Source organism: Danio rerio, chromosome 3 (assembly GCF_052040795.2).
Source record: "Danio rerio strain M-AB ecotype USA chromosome 3, GRCz13ab, whole genome shotgun sequence".
NCBI lineage: Eukaryota > Metazoa > Chordata > Actinopteri > Cypriniformes > Danionidae > Danio > Danio rerio.
In genome coordinates, this window is record NC_141023.1 from 27,033,815 (window position 1) to 27,057,027 (window position 23,213).

General features: G+C 33.0%; 1 protein-coding gene across 1 annotated transcript; it reads right to left on the minus strand.

Annotated features, from left to right (window-relative positions):
- Positions 1-11,629: 11,629 nt before the first annotated feature.
- hapstr1a (HUWE1 associated protein modifying stress responses a) lies at positions 11,630-18,394 on the minus strand. Its single transcript, NM_001328166.1, has 4 exons — positions 17,908-18,394; positions 16,591-16,671; positions 16,220-16,495; positions 11,630-13,210 (listed from the first exon to the last, which is right to left on the minus strand). Exons 1-4 carry the CDS (start codon positions 18,101-18,103, stop codon positions 12,966-12,968), a joined length of 798 nt encoding a protein of 265 aa, NP_001315095.1. The 5' UTR covers positions 18,104-18,394; the 3' UTR covers positions 11,630-12,965.
- Between the last annotated feature and the right edge of the window lie 4,819 nt (positions 18,395-23,213).

Below are 23,213 nucleotides of genomic sequence, written 5' to 3' on the forward strand. Positions count from 1 at the left end.
TAATTCACATCCAGCATGTGCTTCCAGCTACAGCTAATAATAAAGCCCCCAAATACCAAAGGAAACTAATAATCCCGCAATTCCTCTTCAGTAAAAGCTTCTTAATAATAGAATTTCAATTTGATCTAAATTCCCTATGATGGGGATAATCCATTCTTTTAATTTTTAAAACCATTAGATGAGCCGCAACCCAATGAATCAATAATTTAAGCATTTGACATTGCAAGCATCCACTCTTATTAGTTGAGACAAGCCTTAACAAAGGGTTTTCCATTAGAGAGGTCAGACTCTCTAGTGCTTTGTCCTATACTGAATATAAGAAACAACAATCTCTTATATTATATTATATTATATTATATTATATTATATTATATTATATTATATTATATTATATTATATTATATTATATTATATTATATAAAAAAATACCAGGGCATGAAAACTAACCATAAAACATTTCATGGCATGAAACACCAAAACTTGTAAGGAAATAAGAATCCAAAATACAATCAATCTGTTGGACTGAACGAGGTGTCAAGAAACATAATCCATCAGAAATGTTCCATTTCAACCTGATGCAGACCTGCAACTTCACTTCAGCTTCTCTAAGAGAAGAGCAGCAGCACAGAGCCACAAAGGTAAAAAAAAAAAAAAGTTCTTGTATGTTTTCAACACTGCATCACTTTGTGCTCATAGATCAGCTCTGAGGCCAGCATCCATAATTTAAGGTCTGCAGACGAGCAAGTTCAGGATGGGAAAGTGGTGTTGCATTTTTCATTAAATTCAGAGAGACAGTTAAAGAAAATAGAAGACTTGTCAAAGCCTGGTGTCTGGAAATGGGGACTAATGCGGAAAAGTGTGTGCTCTGGGTTACTTCAGGCCTCTACCTTCTTTTGTTGAGCAAAGCCTACAATGAATGAGGCAGATCAAGGATGCCATTTTACACAGAATTAAACAGTTCAATTGGTGCTTTTATTATTAAACAATTAATCGATTACCTTAATAATGTAAGATGTGTCTATCTGCTTGAATGGAACATTGTCATTTGTGCATCCTGTTGTCAAGATGACACTCAAGGCAAACATCTTACGCCAAAGGTTATAAAAACTAATCAATCAAGTGTTACCAACACTTTTAAATGAAAAATAGCTAAGCTCTGCTCAAAAGATGCTAAAGGTGTGGACGTTTGCTTATTACTGACATCATTATGTTCTATTTGTATCTAATTGCATTATATGTGTTTAACAAAAGGGGGTATTGATATTTACACCACATAGTTTATGGTGGCTCAGTGGTTAGCACTGTTTCCTCACAGCAAGAAGGTTGTTTGGTTTGAGTCTAGGCTGGACCAGTTGTCATTTATGTGTGGAGCTTCCAAGTTCCCCCCGTGTTTGAGTGTGTGTGTGTGTGTGTGTGTGTGTGTGTGTGCGTGCGTGCGTGCGTGCGTGCGTGTGTGTGTGTGTGTTTTCCAATACTGAGTTGCAGCTGGAAGGGCATCCGCTACATAAAACATATGCCGGAGTTGGTGGTTCATCCCACTGTGGTGACCCCTGATAAATAAAAGGACTAAGCCAAAGAAAAATTAATTATTGAATGAATGAATGCATATACGTTTTGTATATCTATGTCAGTTGTTTGAATTAAGTAATGTGGAACAATGTAGATGCAGTGCAGTGTGTTCACAGTGTAGTCTCTCAGACGTAATAAACAACCTCAGACAAGTTTACAAACACGTATGTCACTAAAGCTTTGTTATTGTGAGTTCACAATATGCCTTTGGATAATGATCGTCTGATCGTGTGCTCTTCAAAAGTAATTCACAACGGTGGCGAATCTCCTCCAGAAATGACAGAGACTCTTTGTTTACAGGTTTGTGATGAGTGTTGAGTAGTTGCTGTCATGTGATGTGCATTTGACAGGACGGACTGTACCTCGCGTTTGTTTCATGCAGATTACAAAACCAAAAAAAAATTTGTTTTCAAGTGCACTCGGTTCATTTAAAAGTACAGATTTCAAGCTGTATCTAGAAATATTTCTTATGTCTGTGAAGCAAGTATTCGCTGATTTGATTGTTGACTACCAAACTGTCGTAAAAGCAGATGTCTGGTCTGAGCTTCTCTGTCAGTCTATTAATGATTGACTCCTGTACTAGTAGGCGGGACTATTATTTGCCATATTGACAGTTACACTCTCCCCCATTCAAAACTATACAAGTGACATGTCTTGTGTATTCTATGGTCTTTGGCTGCATGCAATATCTCTGAGATATGTAGTTTCAGCTTTCAAATTCAAGTCTGCATCTGGATACTATTGTTTTTTTTTTGTTTGTTTGTTTTTTTTTTTTTTTGAGTGGACTTTGTGCACATTGTGCTTTTGATCTGTATATGACAAGTCTCATCTTCTCGTGAATGTGTACAAGAAAGACGTGTATCTGAAACGGACAACAAAACGTACCCTTCGTAACATATTTCAGATTTGCAAAATTGTAGACAGCACCCTCTAGATTATTTGTCATCTGAAACTGAGATAAAACAACCCAGCAGCACATTTTTTATTTTGCAAATAAAAATAGGCTGAAGCAGGTTTTTTCAATGAGCCTGGATTAAATAATCAAAACGTCGACTTCAATGTCTCCGCAAATACATACAAATAGCCTCTCATATATACTATTAATAATTATTGCAAATTAATAGTATCATTTATACTAATATTACATATTAATGAAAATCTGGAGAAAATGTATAATTTATTAGTCCACTTCATCAGTCTTTATCTCAATATTTTATAAGACGTCATGTGATGTTCATGTGCTAAATGATTCAGTTGAGTTAGATGAAATGATTGATGCTTTGATTTCAGATAATTAAGGATCTGATCATGCTTTTCACAATAGATGCTGCTCAACACAAAGCAAGCAACCCAAATTAGCAATTCATCTACTCCAGGCCTAATGTCAGCTCTGAGTCAGACTGTGTTTGTTTTTTCTTTTCCGTTGTTGCATTGACTTGCAGAGGCGTCACATTAAATCCTTTATAAGCCTCCTGCTTTGTTTTCATATGCCTTTATTTAGAGGTCGAGCTGCTGGAGATCTATTGCTTTTGGTAGGAGACTGTACTTATTTGATTTTTTTATTCTGCTTATTTGCTTGAGCAGCTTTAACTTGACCCCTGCATGCAGAAATAGAAATAAATTGCCATGGAGATTCTTTAGTAGTAGTAGCATTAAATAGAAACCCGCTTCAAAAAATGTCAGATAAGGATTTATTATGCATTTCAAAACATATATTATGACAGAAAATATGAAACCAACTTTTACATGAATTTTTTGTCATATTTAATGATGTCTGTTGTTTTGAGAAATATATTTATTGAGATATTTCTTTTATTTGTGGGGAAAAAAGCAGAACAAATATATTATTTTGTATTTTTATTATTTATTTATTTATTTATTTTATTGTTGTTTAGATTACTAGTAGTATCATTATTATTATTATTATTATTATTAATAATATTATTATTATGATTGATATATTAGTATTACAGTATGTATATATATATATATATATATATATATATATATATATATATATATATATATATATATATATATATATATACTGTGTGTGTGTGTTTGTGTGTCTTTATTTACATTACAATACAATACAATACACACACACAAGCAATATAATACGAATAGCAGTGCAATACAGTTGTATATTGGCACTGGTGGAAGGCGTGAACAGGCCAAGTGCCTTAGTAAATACAGACATATTGCACTGCTACGAGAAAGAAAATCAAAAATGGAGAGTCTAAAAATCCCATTATATGAGGAACTACTTTCTTCCACCATTCATTCATATCTGCAGCTAACATCAGAACAGCAGAAGCCAATACTAATTCACCAATGTCACTTTAAAGCTAGTATTTAAATGATTCTCTAGCGTAATGTCTAAAGTGATGAAAAAACATGTGATTTTGCTCACATTATCAGATTATAAGGCTAAACAGCATGAAATGCCATCTGTCTACAGAGATTTCCCAGTATTTCTCTGTTGCAATCGGGATATCATAATAATTAACCCTGAAAAAAACAAAGCAAAGCAAACACTAGCAGATTACTGTTGTGTTGGTGATAAAGAAAAACACTAAACACATGCAAGCATTTCTTCTTTCTTTTCACTGAATTAGTCTGCATTAACGAAAACAGGAGACTCATTAGAAACAAACAGATGGCCAACCAAAAAGTAACTCAGGGTTATACAAAGAGTGCCCAACAAAAAATATATACATTCCTGATATGTGAGTCCCATCTCACTCTCAATAGACTACAATTACTGTGCTACAAATACATCACTACAACATACAAACGAGAGAGATCGACTTAGAATGCCACTCACCACTTTAATAAGGATTTGATTAGCTGTAGTTAGAAATTACGCTGGGTTTTTCTCCTCTAAGGGCTAATTTTGCTGTCTCTGTCACTATCTTGTTGACAGACAACATCAACCGTCTTTTCCCTGCTAAGTATGAGCTGATGAATGTTGACACACTGTATCTCAGAAATTATAAATATTTAAATAGACACTATCCTTATAAATAAACAGCATAGATGCAATCTAAACAACTACATTTTTGCCTTAAAAAAGCAGCAAAAGTACATTATGTTGTCCAACAGCTGCAATATTTGTCAAACTGTCCTGAGTTTATTGTTTCGCTGTCATTTTTATTATGTAACTTAATATGGTTATCTATTTTTCTTTGAAAAGTTAAACCAATTATATTAGTTTTCTCTAATTTAGCAAATAAAATTTTACAGAGAAAATTATTTTTGATATTGGTTTGCATTTGCCTTCTTGAAATGTTTTTTTATTTAGTTTTGTCATTTATTTAATTTAAATAAACTTTTAAATAATTTAAATGAAAAACTAATTTGTCAATTGACAAGTGTGATTTTAGGGCTCTGGTTTGCTAAATAGATGTAATGATTAATTTTTGAATGTACTTGAATACCTCATACACACTACATAAATACAGTGGTGATCATGGTAATAATAGTAAAAGTTGCTAAACCATTCGTTCATCCACATACACATAACATGGCAAACACACAGTATCATAAACCTCTCATAAATGTCACATGCACAGGATTTGATATATCAGTCCTCATTAAACGACTGCAGGTCATTGTCCCAGTCTGGATCAATAGCAGCTGTGGAGTGAGAAAGTTAAATGTGGTTTGTTGGCTGATATTACTTTCTTGTCAGGGTCAGTTTATGGGCTTCATAAATGGTTGATGGTCAGTTCCTGGTACATTCAGAAGTCTCTCCTATATAGAACAGGAGAAAGGTGCTGTAATTCAGAGTACACTGTGATATTTCATTGACAATCACTCAGATGGAGAGGAGAAACTGCGGGTTTGCCAAAGAGCTTCTGCTATAAAGCAAAGGTTCATCATAGTGGACAAAGCAATAAATAAAAGGTCATAAAGGCAACCAGGTGTTTTCAAGTGCAATTTAAAAGATAAAGAAGGCCTGGTAAAAAAAGATTGTATTGTATTGTATTGTATTGTATTGTATTGTATTGTATTGTATTGTAAATAAAGGAAGTTCTGAAAACAGCCTGCAGGGGTCAGATTTCTCAGGTGGTTTAGTAAAGGTACAGTTTTGCTTGTAAGTTTACATTCCCTGTCAGACTTTTAAGCAACAATTAAAATAGTAACTCATGGTGGCTCAGGGGTTAGCACTGTTGCCACACAGCAAGAAGGTCACTGGTTTGAGTCCCGGCTGGGCCAGTTGGCATTTCTGTGTGTAGTTTGCATGTTCTCCCTGTATTTTAGGTATTCATCTGGCCTCTCCGATTTTCTCCAGTCCAAAGACATGCACTATAGGTGAATAGAATGAATTAAATTGGCTGTAGTGTATGAGTGTGTGTGAATGAGTGTGTATGGGTGTTTCCGAGTACTGGGTTGCAGCTGGAGGGGCATCTGCATCGTAAAACATATGCTGGAATAGTTGGTGGTTTATTCTGCTGTAGTAAGCCCTGAAATATAGACTAAGCCGAAGGAAAATTAATAAATGAATAAGTGAATGAATTGAAATAGCCAAAATGACGTATATTTCACAAGAAAATGTATTAATCCTATTTATTCAGATTATGTCGATAAAAGTCTACATAAAATAATCCAAATAAATATCAGATGTTGCGCCTCAAGGTGGCTTATTTAATTTAATTTAATTTAATTTAATTTAATTTAATTTAATTTAATTTAATTTAATTTAATTTAATTAAACAAGCCTGGTCTGAAAAACATGTTTTAAATGGTTAAAATGCTCTTAAATTGTATACATTAAACTATTTTAAGCAATCTAAAGACACAATCCTGAATGTTTCTAAATAATTTATGCTATATATATTTGTATTAGGCCTATATATTTTGAATATTTTTAAATTTTGCAAATAATAACTGCAAAAGTAAAATATATTAAAAATTTTACAGTTAGTTATCCTAAATAAAGCTTTTATTTATTCTAATGTTTACTTCAGTCAAACAATAAATAAGATTTTGGAGGATATTTTTTTGTAAAAACTAAACCTTGTTGTTGTAAGGTTATCAAAAATTGCTATAAAAAACAAATGAGCCAATATCCAGTTGCCTAAACAAGGTTGTTTGGGGTTTAAGTCATTCAACAAAGGAATTTTGTTGTGCCCCGAGGGCGACCCTGGTAGGGGACAAAGTAACAGTCACTATTGTTCTCATGTTCAAATGTATTTAACCTCAAGTGAGGGCTGGACAGAATATAAGACAATTGATAAAAAAAAATCTGCTAAGTGTCAATTAGCATCTGCAAACTTCTGCCTTTTGTCCGCAAATTAAGCTGCTTATTGAATCTGATACACCATTGGCATGCAGTCATAATGGTGCTTAATAACTAGCGTCCTTCTAGTGTCAATATTGATGGAATTGTTTTGTTTTCAGAAGCATTTGTAATAAGTTGTATAGCCTACGTGATAAATACAATGAGATCTCTGATCCATGTGGTTTAATTTTTAGTTTCATGTCTGTCGTATATTTCGCGATATGTATTATGTTTTACTAATTATGCTTATGTTACGCTTCTATTTGTTAGTGTTACCTCAGTGACTATTTCAATATGTTTATCATGAATAGCCTACTACTAGTTATACGCCACATGCACTTCCTTTACTACTGCAAGATGTTTTTAGTTTTGGGAAAGTCTGCAGGCTGCTGAATAACATTGGACAGGCTTGAATGATCTTGATGATTATATTTCATCATTTTCCTTCCTATGCCAGTAGTCACATTGCTGTGGTAGCAGCGCCACCCAGTGCTGAGCTAGTGCAGCCATCACTTTTTATTCACATTCACATTACAATCATTAACCAAGGCACTAATCACATTTTTAAATATATTTGTAAAACAGTGTGTGTATTTGTACAACAAATCTATAAGAAATAAACAAAAAACGAGTCATACAAATAACTTAAACACTTCGTATAAAGACACGAGTTTGCTTTATGTAAACCAAAATGTTATTTAAAAAATGTTTAAATTCTACCATTAGCTCATTTATAAATATAATATTATTTATATTATATTATTATAAGCCCATTTATAAATATAATATTATTTATATAATATTATTAATATCCCATTTATAAATATATTATTATTTGTTTTATATTAATATTATTATCTTATAAATATAATATTCCATGTATTACATTATTATTATTATCCCATTTATAAATACAATATTATTTTATATTATTATTATCCCATTTATAAATATATTGTTATTTAATATTATAATGCCATGAATATAATATTCTTTATATTACATTGTTATTATCCCATTTATAAATATATTGTTTTTTATTTTAGATTATTATTATTATGCCATAAATATAATATTCCTTATATTATATTATGATTATCCCATTTGTAAATATAATTTTATTTATTTATTATTATTATTACCCCATTTATAAATATAATATTATTTTAAAGAAGTAGTTTATAGAGATAGTTTGAAAATAATAATAAAAAACTGTTGCTGACAAATGGGAAAGTCGAATTTAAAGCAATTTATATGACAGTGGCAATAAATACAGTCTTAAACAGGCATAACTGCTTTTCCTGTTTGATCCACACATTTGGGATTTCTCCATAATCGAACAAAAACTGCCATCAAATTGCATATTTGGTTTTTGATTTAACAATAATAATAATAATAATAATAATAATAATAATAATGCTATTTTTAAAATCTCAGAAATATAAATTTCATAACCTAAAATTGTATAGAACAAAATTTTCCAAGTTGATGGAAAACATTCAGCTGTTTGATTTTTTTATCTCCTTTAAACAAATGGTACAACTCTTTTTATAAAAGTGTTATTTTAATAATGAAGAATTAAAAAAAATGTTTTCTTGCTTTATTAATAAAATAATATTTTTCTGGCAATGCTATACACCATAATGTTTTAAATTACACTGAATTATATTCCTTTTATATATTTTTATAATGATATTAACTTGAAATACTTTTTTTGCATACTTTTACTGGCAAAAAAAAGTATGCTTCATCAGTCTTCTCATTCACATCAAGCATTAACTCACTGCAGTCATCAGTCTCAAATCTTATCATGGGACACACACACAGACACATACTGTATATATGACAATGAGCACTCACACATACACACATTCATACTGCTGAGGTACAGTAAGAAAAAAAGAGCTGCTCTCGGTGTCCTGTAATTCACCCCAAAGCACCTGAGGACAGTTCATTGTAAATGTATGGGGTCACTTGAAAATCAAAGGAAGAAAATGTGCTGTGCTGTGCGGTGTCATTTAATGGGCAGAATATTACAATTTTATTACATTCCAGAAATAATGACCCTTTACTTTCATGTGAATTATTAAAACATTTCAATGTTCAATGACTTCTGAGATAGAGGTCACCATGAACATTGTCAAACAATGATCCTGTAATCCTGATCCTGTCAAACAGGACCAACAATAATGGTATATTTAAGCATTTATGAAGTTGTTGCTTCCATTTGCATGACGGTTGTCACAATGTCGCTTCTCTCCAGATTATGATTATAAGTTTTTTTTTCTGTTTTACTCTTCTGGAGTCTATTTCTATTTGTTTCCCACATTATTATGTTGTCATGAACACTGTTTGAAAGATCTATGCATTTTTAGTAAATAAAAAGTCTTAATTATTACATGATTAAATTAAATCATGAAACTTGCACAATTTAACATTTAAAAATACAAATATGTACAATAACTTACAACATATGTATAAGGTTTACAATTACATTTTCAGAAACACAATGTTTTATTCTGAAACTCCCTTTTGTTCTTGTTAAAATAGTCCTTAAAAATATGTTTTCATTAATTATTGTTTTTTTTTTACAGAAATTATGTATGTGTGGGCAAGGGGGCTTCGAAAGATCCACCCCTCACTGACAAAGTTCTAGATTTTCCCCCATACATAAGCTCATTTGTCCTATTCAGACTGCTATGCCATCATAAAGTGAAAATAACCCATTGTAAAAAGCTTTAAGACCAATCTGAATTCTCCGTTGGATGTTGCTTCAGTGTGACTTCAGCTAATCAGTTTTGGCCAGTGCACAATTATTTTTCATGAGTCCAATATCCAGCTGTGCAAGAAATCATAGTCTGACATAAGAGAAGTCATCTTTCACTACTGTATTGTTTTTGAATAGAGAATACATTTTACAACTAACTTTTATTCTAAATCTCTTATTCTTTAAACAAATAATGTCAGATTAAAAAGCAGTCCATATTACAATGAAATTGAATACTAATTTGGCTTTTGTTTTTATCCATGGGGTTTCAAATGAAGAGAGGATGGGAAAATTGTGAAGCTGTTTTATTATTATTATTATTATTATTATTATGTTTAAAAACTTTTCTTCAAATACGCAAATTCTGACTAAGGAAAATTGAATGTGCTGGCCAGTTTGTTATTTGCCTAATAAATGACAATAGGTTACAGTTTTTAATTTAAAACAATTAAGCTTTCATTCATATTTAAGTAGTATAGGAAATATTTTGGTACATTAAATAGTGTGGTTATGATAACCATCCGACAAGCTAATCCAGCTAAAAATAGAACTTAAAATGCCATTACCCAAGTATTTAGTATTCAGTCTCATAATTAAATAGAAAATAGGATGAATAACTGCAAAAAGGTCCACATTTTGAGAAAAAAAAATATCACACCTTTCACCAAGCTGGCTACGGGCCTGGTGTAAATACCCTTTATTTTGTCAGCCTTCATCTGAATTAATGTATTTGTGTCTGTTTGTGTCTTTGCCTCACGATGAACTAAACAACATTTTCCACAAAAAGGGCACAGTGTAAGAAGCGAAACGCTGTGCCCTTTTTGTGGAAAATTTTGTTTTGTTCATCTTGAAGTTTTAAAAGACACAATAATATGGACTGCTATATATACTGTTTTTTTGTTCGTTTTATTTATTTTACTGTACTATTTTGAGACTTGGGTTTCTTTGCAATCTTATTTTTAAAAATATGTAATTACATTTTTATTATTATTTTTCTGCAAAATGCAAAGGTTCAGTGTCATGTTCATGTTTTAACATACTGAGTGTTGGGTAATTAACTTGTAGGAATCGTGTAGCTGTACTTAAAATTATTTAATTTTTGCTAAAAAGATGAAATTAGACTTGAAACATTTAGCTAAAAACATCAGATTTTGCCTATATATATATATATATATATATATATATATATATATATATATATATATATATATATATAATGTATTTATGATTTGTGTTTATTTTCATTTTGCTTAAATATTAGATATTATTGTTTTTTTATTGGCTCGTGTTTTATATATGAATTACCACAAGAGGGCAGCTGAGAGTCACTGAAGAACTTTACAATAAAAAAAAAACTTCATGCTAGTGACTAACGCTTATCAATCAGTGTTTTAAATATGTAGCATCTATAATATAATATATATATTCTATTAAAAATATGCATACACATACTGAAAGTGTGAACTATTAGAAAGATTTTGCTATCACTCTAATAGGCATGGGACAATAAACGTTTTCAAGATATACCCAGGTTTGGAAATGTCAAGGTTTTGGAATTGTCAAAATTTTCTGTAATACCGTTCCTAACATATGTGTACGATTTTTTATTTCCATTTTTTTTGGAAAACAGTATCTCCAGCAAAAAAAGATATCCAAATGTTTTAAACTTTTCAGAAATTAGTGTTTTTGAAACAAATGAAGACAGCAGTGTTTTTTTAAACAAATGAAGATAGCAGAAGTCAATGATTCATTTAAGTTTACTGTTCCAAAATATGGAATAATGTTTCTCAAAATAAAATATGTTGTGTTCAAAGGGGAAAAAAGTGTTTGCTTTTTACCCAGGCTTTTAAAAAGAACTTATTTTGGAGCAGTAATCACAATACCATGAAACCGTGATTTTTTTCCAAGATTATCATACCTTCAGAATCTTATACTGGCCCATGCCTACACTTTAATCTACATCTGTACCTCTTGACCGGACGTGACAAATGCAAACAAAACACACGTTTAATGTGAACATACAAATGTAACTTTAATAATAACTTAGCCTATAACTTATACAAGTTTTTTCAAAAATGGCAACTGTGGTTTCATTATGATGCTCCGAATAATCTATTTTACTTTCCAGAAAAGAGGTTAGCTTTACACTTCCTAACCTTTAAATGAACAGAATGCATCACATGTCAGTTCAATCGATAATAATCACTTCCTTTTCATATCAATCAATATTAGAAGCACGTTGTGAAATTAATCTCGAAATTAATAGCCAATATTCACCTTACAGAAACAGATACATCTCTGAAACATGTGTAACTAAATAGACTTGACTGGGATTTGACAGAACGACCTCATGATTCCCCACCGCTCACCTCATAAACACTACAAATATCAATGTGAGGATCACTAATTGCAACAAATAATGACAAGGGCAAAGTGAAAACCCATGTTAGATTCAAAGTGATCCATGAGAGTATTATCTCCAAAAAAAGGACAAGTTTTTTTAATTTCCCAGGAGCTCAAATTGACATATATTTCTAGTTGGAAGCGGGTCAGAGTCCAGCTTGACTTCTATACACCATCAGTACATGTGCAGCTCTCCAAATCCTCTGGCCTGGATTTGGAAAGCACTTAAAAGGACACTTCAATTTCAAGACGACACAGTTTTGCCTTTCACTTCGGGTCCTCTCCTGAGAGAACGCCATTCTTACAGCACAAAGACTCACTAACCCCCTTAACCCAATCACAACAGCCTTGAAATGGAAAATGTCAACAATTGCACCATTGTGTTAAGCCTCAAAAAAAAAAAAAAAAACTGAATGCATTAGTGCATAATCATTATTGCAACCATCTCAAGTTCACACAAACATTAAGATCAGCAGCAGTTTCAAGTATGACCAAAATAATGTTGCACATTTCTGAAACGATCACAACAGAACTGCCATTCAGCGAGCGCCTCGGAAAACTAAAAAGTATGAACTGATGCGGACACCTTTATCTGAAAACATTGTGTTATTAGCTTGGCAATGCTAGGAAGCTCAACTAGGAGATATTGTAAACTGAAGAAAAAAAAAAATCGCATGTTGTAATCTAGTAGTTAATAATTCAAACAAAGAATTCGGCCACTTGACTGATGGGATTGATTTTATGGTTTGCGCAAAAAGAAACTAGTGGACATGCATGGAGCGGTGTGTGTGTGTGTTAGCTTCCACCATATGGCATACTGTATTCGATACACAAGTGTACTGCCATACCCGTTTCCTTCTCAGGGAACGCAAGTGTTGAGGATTAAGTGGCTTTTTTTTTATTTGAAGCAGCACAAAGCATACAGAACAACAGCTGAATTCAGAGCATTCTGTTGCGTTTATGGGTTGGCGAGTCTGTGATGACGTCTGCGCACTGGACCGAGCTCCGCTTCCTGGTGCCTGCGCTGCCAAGGTGGAGAGCCATTTCCTCGGATATGAAAGTGTTCAAGTCCACGTCGTGCAGTCCGTTGCGCCTGCGGCCTGCGTTCGAGCTGCCGCTGACGTGAGTAGGGGAGCCGGGAGTGCTTGAGCGGACGCTGATACTGGCCATTGCTCCACTTAGACCTGGAGAGACAAATAAATATATACATCTCATTATTGCATGTACTTTAAAAACAACTGTCAATATCTGGTATCTATGAATAATGCATTTTAACAAGGCTGTTCACTCAAACGGTACATCATTAACAAAACAAAAACACACTACAGGCTGAAACACTTTTACTTTTGTTTAAGCTTTGCATAAAGATGTTTGTTTGTTGCTACATCTGCAACTTATGTCTATTTCATGGCAAGATCATTATAGATTAAAACATATGACATGATAACTTCATAATTGAAAAACATTCACAAAAAAATAACATCGCTAGATAAAATTGACAGACATGATTTTTTAGTTTAATATATGACAAACATGTTTCCCAGAGATGAGTTGCAGCTGGAAGGACATCTGCTGTGTAAAACAGATGCTGGATAAGTTGGCGGTTCATTCTGCAGTGGCGACCCCAGATTAAAAAGGGACTACGCCCGAAAAGAAAATGAATGAATGAATATGACAAATAACTTAAAATTCTTCCAGGGGATACGATTGAATAAACATCCATCCAAGTGCTCAGTATAAACAACTTGTAAAATGTTATGTTTTAATAAAGTATGTTTCATGGTGAGACAGGCATAAAGATGACAGTTGACAGAAACTTTTTTTGTGAATAGAACTGAAGATGCTGCATTACGCATGCCAGGTTAATAGTTGGCAATATTACTTTATGAATAAAGCCTGGGGCACACAAAATGTCAGACGTCAAATTACTAGCAGCGGTGAAAACAGGTTGTCGCCTTGTGCTGGCTGCATCTGGAACACGCCAATAGGATGACAGCCAACTGAAATAAGAACAGAAGCGTTCTGAGCATGCATGAGTGGATGCATTTTTTCATATCTGCAGGTGGCAGTATTGTCATTCCTCAAAGGAAAACCAGAACTAGTGCTGCACACATACAAGCTGCATGCAAAGCAGCATTTAAGCTCCATCTTCACAGTAGGCATGGTACGATAACCGTTTTCAAGGTATACCACGGTTTGGAAAAGTCATAACGTTATGTGTAAGGATTTTTTTATTAACGTTTTTTTTGTTTTTAACAGTATGTCTAGCAGAAAATATATCCAAAGATGCTGTTTTAAATTGTAAAGAAATCAGTGTTTTTGAAACTAATGAAGACAGCAGAGGTTAATAGTTCATTTGAATTATTTAGCGTGACATTTACTGTTCCAAATTATTTTAAATGTTTCTCAAAATAAAATATATTGTGTTCAATGGGGGAAAATGTTTTTGTTTTTATCCAGACATTTCAAAAGTCCATATTTCAGAGCAGTAATCACAATACCATTACACCATGATATTCTTTTCCATGGTTATCATACTGTCAGATTATTATACCGTCTTATGCCTGTTTCACTGTATTTTGTCTCTCACCATAGAAGGATTTGGTCATGCAAATATGTCTAATAATCCATATTTTTTGCAGGCATATAAGAAATCAAATGAAATGAAAGAAGGCTTCTTTGTGTTCCCTCTTTATCAGCGTCATTTGCTTAATTTAGTCAATTCAGTTTTCGTGCACTAATTTGTAGCTGAACAGCCAATCAGAGCACTCTATTTCTATTAGGCATATTTGGAAGTATCAAATGCGAATTTATACCAATTTGCGTAGACCATGAAAATTCTTCAAAAATAAATGCTATTGTTGCAACTCTTGATAAAAATGATCAGCATTTGTCCAGGCTGAACGCACTCCTGCATTCCATCCTTGTTGTTGTGGTTGCCGAACACCTAATATATGTATTTGCATGAAATTATTATTTTCACAAAACAACATTATTGCAGTTTACACTGTGACTATAAGTGTCCTGGCCTGGAGACATCTAGATAGCAATATTCAACTATGCCTTGTTTCCACTGAGTGGTACAGTTCACTACAGTACAGGTCATCCTGATCAGACGTGGGTTTCCACTAGTGAATGCATGTGGTGTATGCCAAATAAATGTAATTGATGTTATTCTCGCTGGAAGACAGCAGTTCACACACCACGTCTTTTGCACACTCAAGTTCGTTATTTTAAATGTAGTCATGCGGTAAGTGCATGCAGAAGCAGCACATTTCAAGTTTAACACACTTTTAGACACACGTGAACAGCCCAGCAGACAACAATAGCATATTCTGGTCTTGCTTCTTGACATGTAGCTGTTAGTAACAAGAACAGATGATGAAAGAATTGAGCATGTTTCTTTGCTGATGCTTTGTCATTGTACTATTATGGCTGTGTATTTAAAAAAAAAAAAAAAAAAGCTTTCTGTATTTTCGTTCCCATGTCTTGTTGTACGCACTGGTGACGATTCTCTATCAACCAACAGCGTTCAGCATTAAGTCTAGCTCCAACCTTTTATATTGTCCTTTTTGTGCTAGGTACTAGAGAATACAAAGTTCTACTGTTTGTAGATGTTTCAATCTATATAGGACTACCAATGTTTTACTTTACATCATTTCTGAATTATAAAACCTCACTTAAAACTATGGGGTTTTTTTGTGTTTTTGACCAAGTGCGACTTATTTTCTGAGAACATAAGCTATTATGCATATTAGAAATATCCACTGTATAAAAAGCTAGTAATAAACATTTATATAACACTACCATATGTAAACTACACTTAAATTATTTCTGCTGCTTCTTTAAAATGCTACTTCTTTAAAATGAGTTGAAACAATACCGTTAAGGTTTTTTTAGGGACAACTTAATGTTTTATGTTCAGTCAACTTAAGATTGTAAAAACCATAGGTTAACTTAATTGATTTGCATTGAGACAAGATGAAAGGATTGTGTGGAACCCAGCATTTTTACAGTGTATGAACCACAGCCACTAAAGGCCGAGACATTTATATATATATATATATATATATATATATATATATATATATATATATATATATATATATATATATATATATATGTACCATGATGACACATGCAGTAATGTTTAGTCTTCTGTACCCTAACTCTGAGATTGCAGTAATATTTACCATGTAGTGCTATGGCCTCACAGAAGGGCTGTAAATCAGTCTCTACAGATGACACTGTGTCCGATGAAGGTGCCCGGATAGGAGACATGACAGTCATTTTAGGGGCAGCTCTAGAAGTCCTTGGAGGTGGTGCTTTACCACATAGGAAACTTATCAAATCTTCCCTTCGTATAGTTCTCCTTCGCTTTTTCACCCAGGCCAAAACATCTTTATTTCGACGCTGATGGCCGATCTGAATTCCTAAATCAAAGCTCCTCTTGTGTGCATCAACACTTTCTGTTGAGGAGAACAGATCATGTTCAAGATTAATTTTCTACGCAATTCATACATGATTGTGGACAGCGATACATGTAAACACAAAAGTTTAATACCTTTGTAAAGATTAGTTACTGCTGTTGCAGAATTTTGAAACGGAGACCACAGTGACGGTCCTTGCTGATGACAGACTCGATCTGCAAGATAGAAATAGAATCAGGGGTGCTTGCATGGCAAAGGCAAGTCAGATTTAAATAAATTAAGAGCCAGAAAAGCATTGAGATTGGGTCTATAAAGATCATGTAAAAATTAGAAAATAGTCAAAATATACACTTTTTAAATATTTGTTCAGTACATTAACATGCCAATATTTCATAGCATGTCAACACTTAAAGTAAAAGATGCAATTAAATTTAGACTGAGAAATGTTTTAAGAATATTCTCAACGACAGGCATTAGTTAAATATTAAAATATCTTAACATTAAAAGACTGATATTCTTTTCCATATTCACTTCAACTGTATTGACAAGTGCTCTTTTTATCAACTTAACTCTCACTATGGAAAATGCTTAAGTAATAAAGTAATTATTTCAGGTGTTCTGCTATGTCCGTTACAAATATTTATAGAAATATTCCCCTAAAGCCATACAAAATCCTATTACTGAAAATTATGAAGGTAATTAAAGAATGTTAGGGAATAACATACTGCTACTATTCACACTCATTGCATTCCTTCCATAAAATGTCAGACCCTAACCCTTCTATTCGAGTTCTAACATATCAGGTGTGGAGCAGATAGCATATAACATCATAGTATTTAACTTGAATTAACCATCCCTTTAAATAGCACTCCTTGTTTTTACCAGGCAAGTCGTAGAAAGCACATACCTGGAAGGCATATTGCAACATATGTGCGTTCAAAGTGCCTGTTACACAAAGGGAGGTTACGTTAGTGAAGTGCCCTAACGTTAGGTTTTAAAACACAGCCACAATGGGGAACAAGCTAGCTCACTAACCGGCAAGTTGTTAAAATCTGCTTTTTCTTAAAGAATACACAACGTGAGTGTGATCTGCTTAAATACATGTTGTCCTCTACATATAGTTAAACCGAAAAAAAAAAAATGTGTCAACGGGCTAACTAGCCGACATTCAGGCTAGCCGGTTAGCAAGGCCAACAACAACAACGAACAAACTGTCAAACACAGCCAGACCGGCTAAAGCTAATCATTAGCCACACGATCAGAACAACCCTAAATCTTTTTTTATCACTTTAATGGTCAAACCATATAATAGGCTTTTCACTTCGAAAAAAATGTGGGTCAGTCGAGAAACACCGGGTTTACGCAATTTGTTTCTAGAAACGCACGGTTCTTTAGCCAAGCTGCTGGAAGTCGGAGGGCCGCTAAAGGGGTCTCTTTCTCCGGTCACAGACCTTTATAAAGTTGCGCTACCGCCGTAGCGGAATTCTGAAAGAGGTGCCACATTTTCTCCTGGTCCTGGTCCACCTCCTCCTCGCTCGGTTCTTCCCTCTCGGCCTCAGCGAGGCACTGGCGCTCCCATTTGGAGAACCAGTGTTCGGGTCCGTGTTCGTGTATCTCCGCTTCGCTCTCCTCCTTCTTCTCCTCCATGATGAATACCGAGAAACTTCGTTGAACTTCTGATGGCGTTCTGAGTGATTTCTTGTTCTTTGGGTTTAGTTAGCGTTCTTGAAACCACACACCGCCTGCCCGGTGTCCGTTAATATCCTTATATCTGGATTCACAGTTCTGATTTAAAACGAAATGAACTGAAACGCTTTGTCTTTTGTGACGCCGAAATCTAATTACCCAAGGCTGTATCCGTCTACCCCGGTTAGAGGGTCGCTTTTGCCCTGCGCAGTTTCAGGCATTCCCTCATGGGGGCGGGTCCTGTTTAAAACACGCCCATGTTAACTGCGCATGCCCACATATCCGCTGTTGCTTTGATCTTAGGATAAAAAGTATCAAAAACAAAATCGTGTTCTTTTATGCTAACATTCTATTCTAACCCTTTGGCTGCAACGCTACCTAACGGTTGACCATGTTTTTACTGTTTTAAATAATGATAAATAATGGATTACACACACAGCATTGTTGGTTTAAAAATAAATAAATAAAATATAATCCTGGTGCACTACTACACTTGATTTTGATTTTATTGTGAAAAAAGAAAAAGAAAAAAAGTAGAAAGCATGTTAAATGAGAATCTGAAATATTTTATGGCATACTTTAAAAAGGTGATTTAGTAGTCACAATTTCATATATTTCATAGTTTATGAAGAGGCTGATATTTTAGAAATTATGGGATATGTTGAAAAAAATGCATAGAGTGTGTTAACTAGACATTAGAAGCTGAGAAATGTAATCCAACCACTTTTTTTCTTAGTGGGGCAGATAAAGAATTAAAGACAAAAACACGATTAATTACATTTAATTACAATTTTGCACAATTTATTTTGATCGATATAGGCTACTATAGCCCTTGTCTTGCGTATTTTAAACACAAATAAAGAAACTTTGATTTTTTAGATAAATATGAAAGATAGTAAGAGCAGAACTGTGGTGTTGATGTACACAAAAAAGAGGCAATACAGGTAGAAAAAATAACTAGGCCTATAATTTACATTTTGTTTACTGAAATAAATATTCATTGGATTTGCAATTTTTTTTCTTAAAGTTACTGGGTCCAAACTATTTATATAGGCTGAATTTAAACAAACACATTAAATTGAGCAAAGTTCAGCTCAATTTGATTTTATTTAAATTCAGTCCTAATTGTAAAAAAAAAAAAAAAAAAAAAAAAAAAAGTTACCTTAAAAAAATTAGTAAATACAATGAATTATTTTTTTCAGTGTATCTATCTCATACACAACTCTACACTACTGGTCAAAAGTTTGGGGTCAGTGTTTGTTTTTTAAGAAAAATATTCTGTTCATCTAGGCAGCATTTATTAAATGTAAAAAAAAAAAAAAAGTTAAAATATTTATTAAAATTTTAAATAACTGCTTTCTTATTGTATGTAGTTTCAAATGAAATTATTACTCCAGTCATTATTGCTTTTATTACTGTTATTATTAATAATTGAGAATAATAATAAATATTAGAGTGATTTCTGAAGGATCATGTGACTCTGAAGACTTCAGTGATGACGCTAAAATTAATCTTTATTATTCAAATTATTAAATTAAATTATAAACTACTTTTGAACAGTTATTTTATAGTGCAATAACATTTTACAATTTTACAATTTGTACTGTATTTTTCATGAAATAAATCCAGCCTTGGTGAGCAGGAGAAGTTTTATTTTTAAACATTTTAAAATCCTACTTACACCAAACCTTTGACCTGCAGAAATTATCTGTTCTTTTTTTTATTGATGCATTAAAAGAAATTAAAAATAATTTAAATCTGACAGCATCATATTTGCATAGATATCATTGACCTACATACACATTCATAAAAATAAAAAGTTTACTGCTTGAAACACTAATAACTGGAAAATCTGTGTCGATACATTTACCAAGTGTAGCCTATGTTTTGCTTAAACATTAAAAATTATTTTTCTGAGCAAGTAATGTGGATGTTTTTGTGAGTAAACCACTTCAGATCTGTGGGCAGCATTTTTGAAGAACTTTAAGTTTGATTTACTTGTGGTAAAAAGTAGCCTACTGCAACCTGTAAGCCATGGTTTAAAAAATGTAATTGAAAATCCATTAAACATGCTACTTATTTTCAGCACTAGCCATTTTAAGGCAAACGGTTTAATTCCAATAAAACACATATAATTATAAATTTCGCCACTTGATGCGGTGCTCATTGCTTTAGATAAAAGTATGCAAACAATTTAAATAAAGTCTGTCAGAACTCTTGTTTCATTGTTTATAAAAGATTGATAGCTGATATGCATTATGGGGATGAAAATTGAAGTAAATATTACACTATAAGTCACTTATACATTCCCAGAAATGGGTTGCGGCTGAAAGTGCTTGCACTACGTAAACATGTGCTGGCTAAGTTGGCGGTACATTCCGCTGTGGCGACCCCCGGATTAATAAAGGGACTAAGCCGAAAAGAAAATGAATGAATGAATGAATGAAGTAACTCATACAGGAAATGTCATCATATTTAGCATTTAAGTTCTGAAAACATTTTGTAGAAATTTCTATTAAACAGATGCACAGCTAGAGTTTTAAAGCCAACGAAAGCTTAGTGTCGCTACTTTTAATTACACAATGTTGTTTTTACAGCATCGATGTTGTAATGTAATTACAATACGTTCAGTTAAATAGAGTTAAGCATTTAGTTGTTCAAGCGTAAAATAAGATGAAAGACTGTTGTAACCACTAGCGCCGTCAGTAGCAACAAGCTAGTGCAGAAATTCAATTGAAAATACTGGGGTGATATAAATGTCTATTTAAAAACATGGCAGGGGGAAATGGAATTTAATGCCGTGCTTCTTGTCCGTTCTGACACCCATTTCATACTGTATATCTAACAGGCATTAAAATTGTATTTTTTAAGAAATCAGATCTTAAACGTGACAATTTTGTAATGGAAAAACAGTTCACCGGAAGCTGTTAAGCTGCCTGGCTGAATATCAATATCACAATGTGCAAATATTACAATGGGATATTTTAAATTATGCAAAGTGAAGACAGCTGTCAGGTACAATTTAGTTACTTCACTTATAAACTCTTGTTTTCTCAAGGTTACAGATGTTTTAAACAGGTGAATGTGATACGCTTTATCACATTTGTAGGTGTAACATCTGTTAATTCTGTAATCATTATGCATTAATGTGGAAAGCAGATTATGTAAAGCCACTGATAACATAAGGGCTCCTGGTGTGAAACAGTTTACAAGCTTTGATTATGAAATCAACTAACTTTATTATTAATTGTTCAATATCACAGTGTGCAAATATGATGCTCTTCAGTAAGAAATTTTAAATTATGCCAAGTGACAACAACTGTCATGTACAATTAAGCTTTACTCCTCATAGATACTCTTTTGTTTGCTCAAGGTTATATGTTTTTTTTTATATAAAAATACCTATTTATATATACAGATGTCAGTAGATGTAATATCTGTTAATTCTGTAATCATTTTGCATCAATGTGGAAAGCAGAATATATATGCGAACACTGATCACATTAGAGCTCCATGGTGTGAAACAGATTACAAGCTTTGATTATGAAAATTTAATATGAAATTTTGCACCTAGGTGGCGCACAATCGCCTTACGGCAAGACAGTTGCTGGTTCCAGCCCCAGCTGGGTCAGTTGGTGTTTCTATGTGGAGTTTGCATGTTCTCCCTGTATTTGCATGGATTTCCTCCGGGTGCTCTGGTTTCCCCCACAGTCCAAAGACATGCACTATTGGGTAAGCTAAAATTGGTCGTAGCGTATGTGAGTGTGTGCAAGAGTGTGTGGAGTGTTTCCCAATGTTGGGTTGCGGCTGGAAGGGCATCCGCTACATAAAAAACTTGCTGGATAAGTGGTTGGTTCATTCCGCTGTGGCTACCCCTGACTAATAAAGTGACTAAGTCGAAAAGAAAATGAATGAATGAATGTATGAATATAGCATTTTCTATATGACCTGCACTGTGCATAAATAAGTCTAAGAATTGTGCTGAGATTGTGCACTTAATGCGGTTTTGGCTTATAATAAATTAAAGGTTCTGGCTATTTTATTGACCATATCAATGTCATAATGAACCACACTGTTTTTTAAATGAATGTTACAGTATTCAACAAAATAGCAGAGAACATTAATTCTGTTTTTAAAGCTTGAATGATAATATGTAGACAGGACCCAGCTGTTGGCCTTCCTTGCTAATATTTTTGACTGATTAGTTCCACCTCCCAAACCCCCTCACACACACCTCCCATGACTTGACATTGTTGTAGACCTGTCAGTCTCAGTGTAGCACAAAAGACATAACTGGACATACTGTCAACATAATGGTGCTAACAAATAAAATTATATTAAAAAAATAAAATATATAGGCAATTAGAGCCATAAGAATGATGAACGAATTGATGCGGTTTCCAAATTATTGTAAGCTTTATCTAATGGTGAAAAATCAATTCATCTTGTGATGGTGATGCATTTTGCATAATAATACACACACAGCTGTAAGCCATTGTGTTAAAATTATTATTTTTTACAATTATGTTACATGCAAAAAACAAAAATTGTTAATTAATTTTGGCCTTTAAAAACAGATAAAAATGTTTTCTAAATGACCTATTGGTCTTTTGATAAAAGTAGCTGTATCCTGTATCAGGTTTAAATACATGTTTTATTTTATTTTAATAAATACTTTTTTCCTTTGAAATTTAGATATTCGTTCCTTTTACGTTTAATACAGGTCCATATGTTCTATTATTTATCCTAAAACTCTGTAGAAATAAATTCAATACTAGTAATTCACATCAAGATTGAATTCAATTTATAATTATTGTTAATATATTACTCATTTGAATTAAAATTATGGGATATGCACAGTTCTTATCTCAAGGCCATTTATTAAACGATTGTTTCTAAATAATTGCAAAAATAATATATTTATAAAAACAAATTTCAACCCACGTGCTACATAATCTGTAGAGATGCTGCTAAGCTGGCAGCAAAACAAAAAAAATAACAACAACAACAATAAAAAAAAAGATTAAAACCGCTAAGTTTCAATAAAGTCTAGTGTGAGGAAGAATTTGTG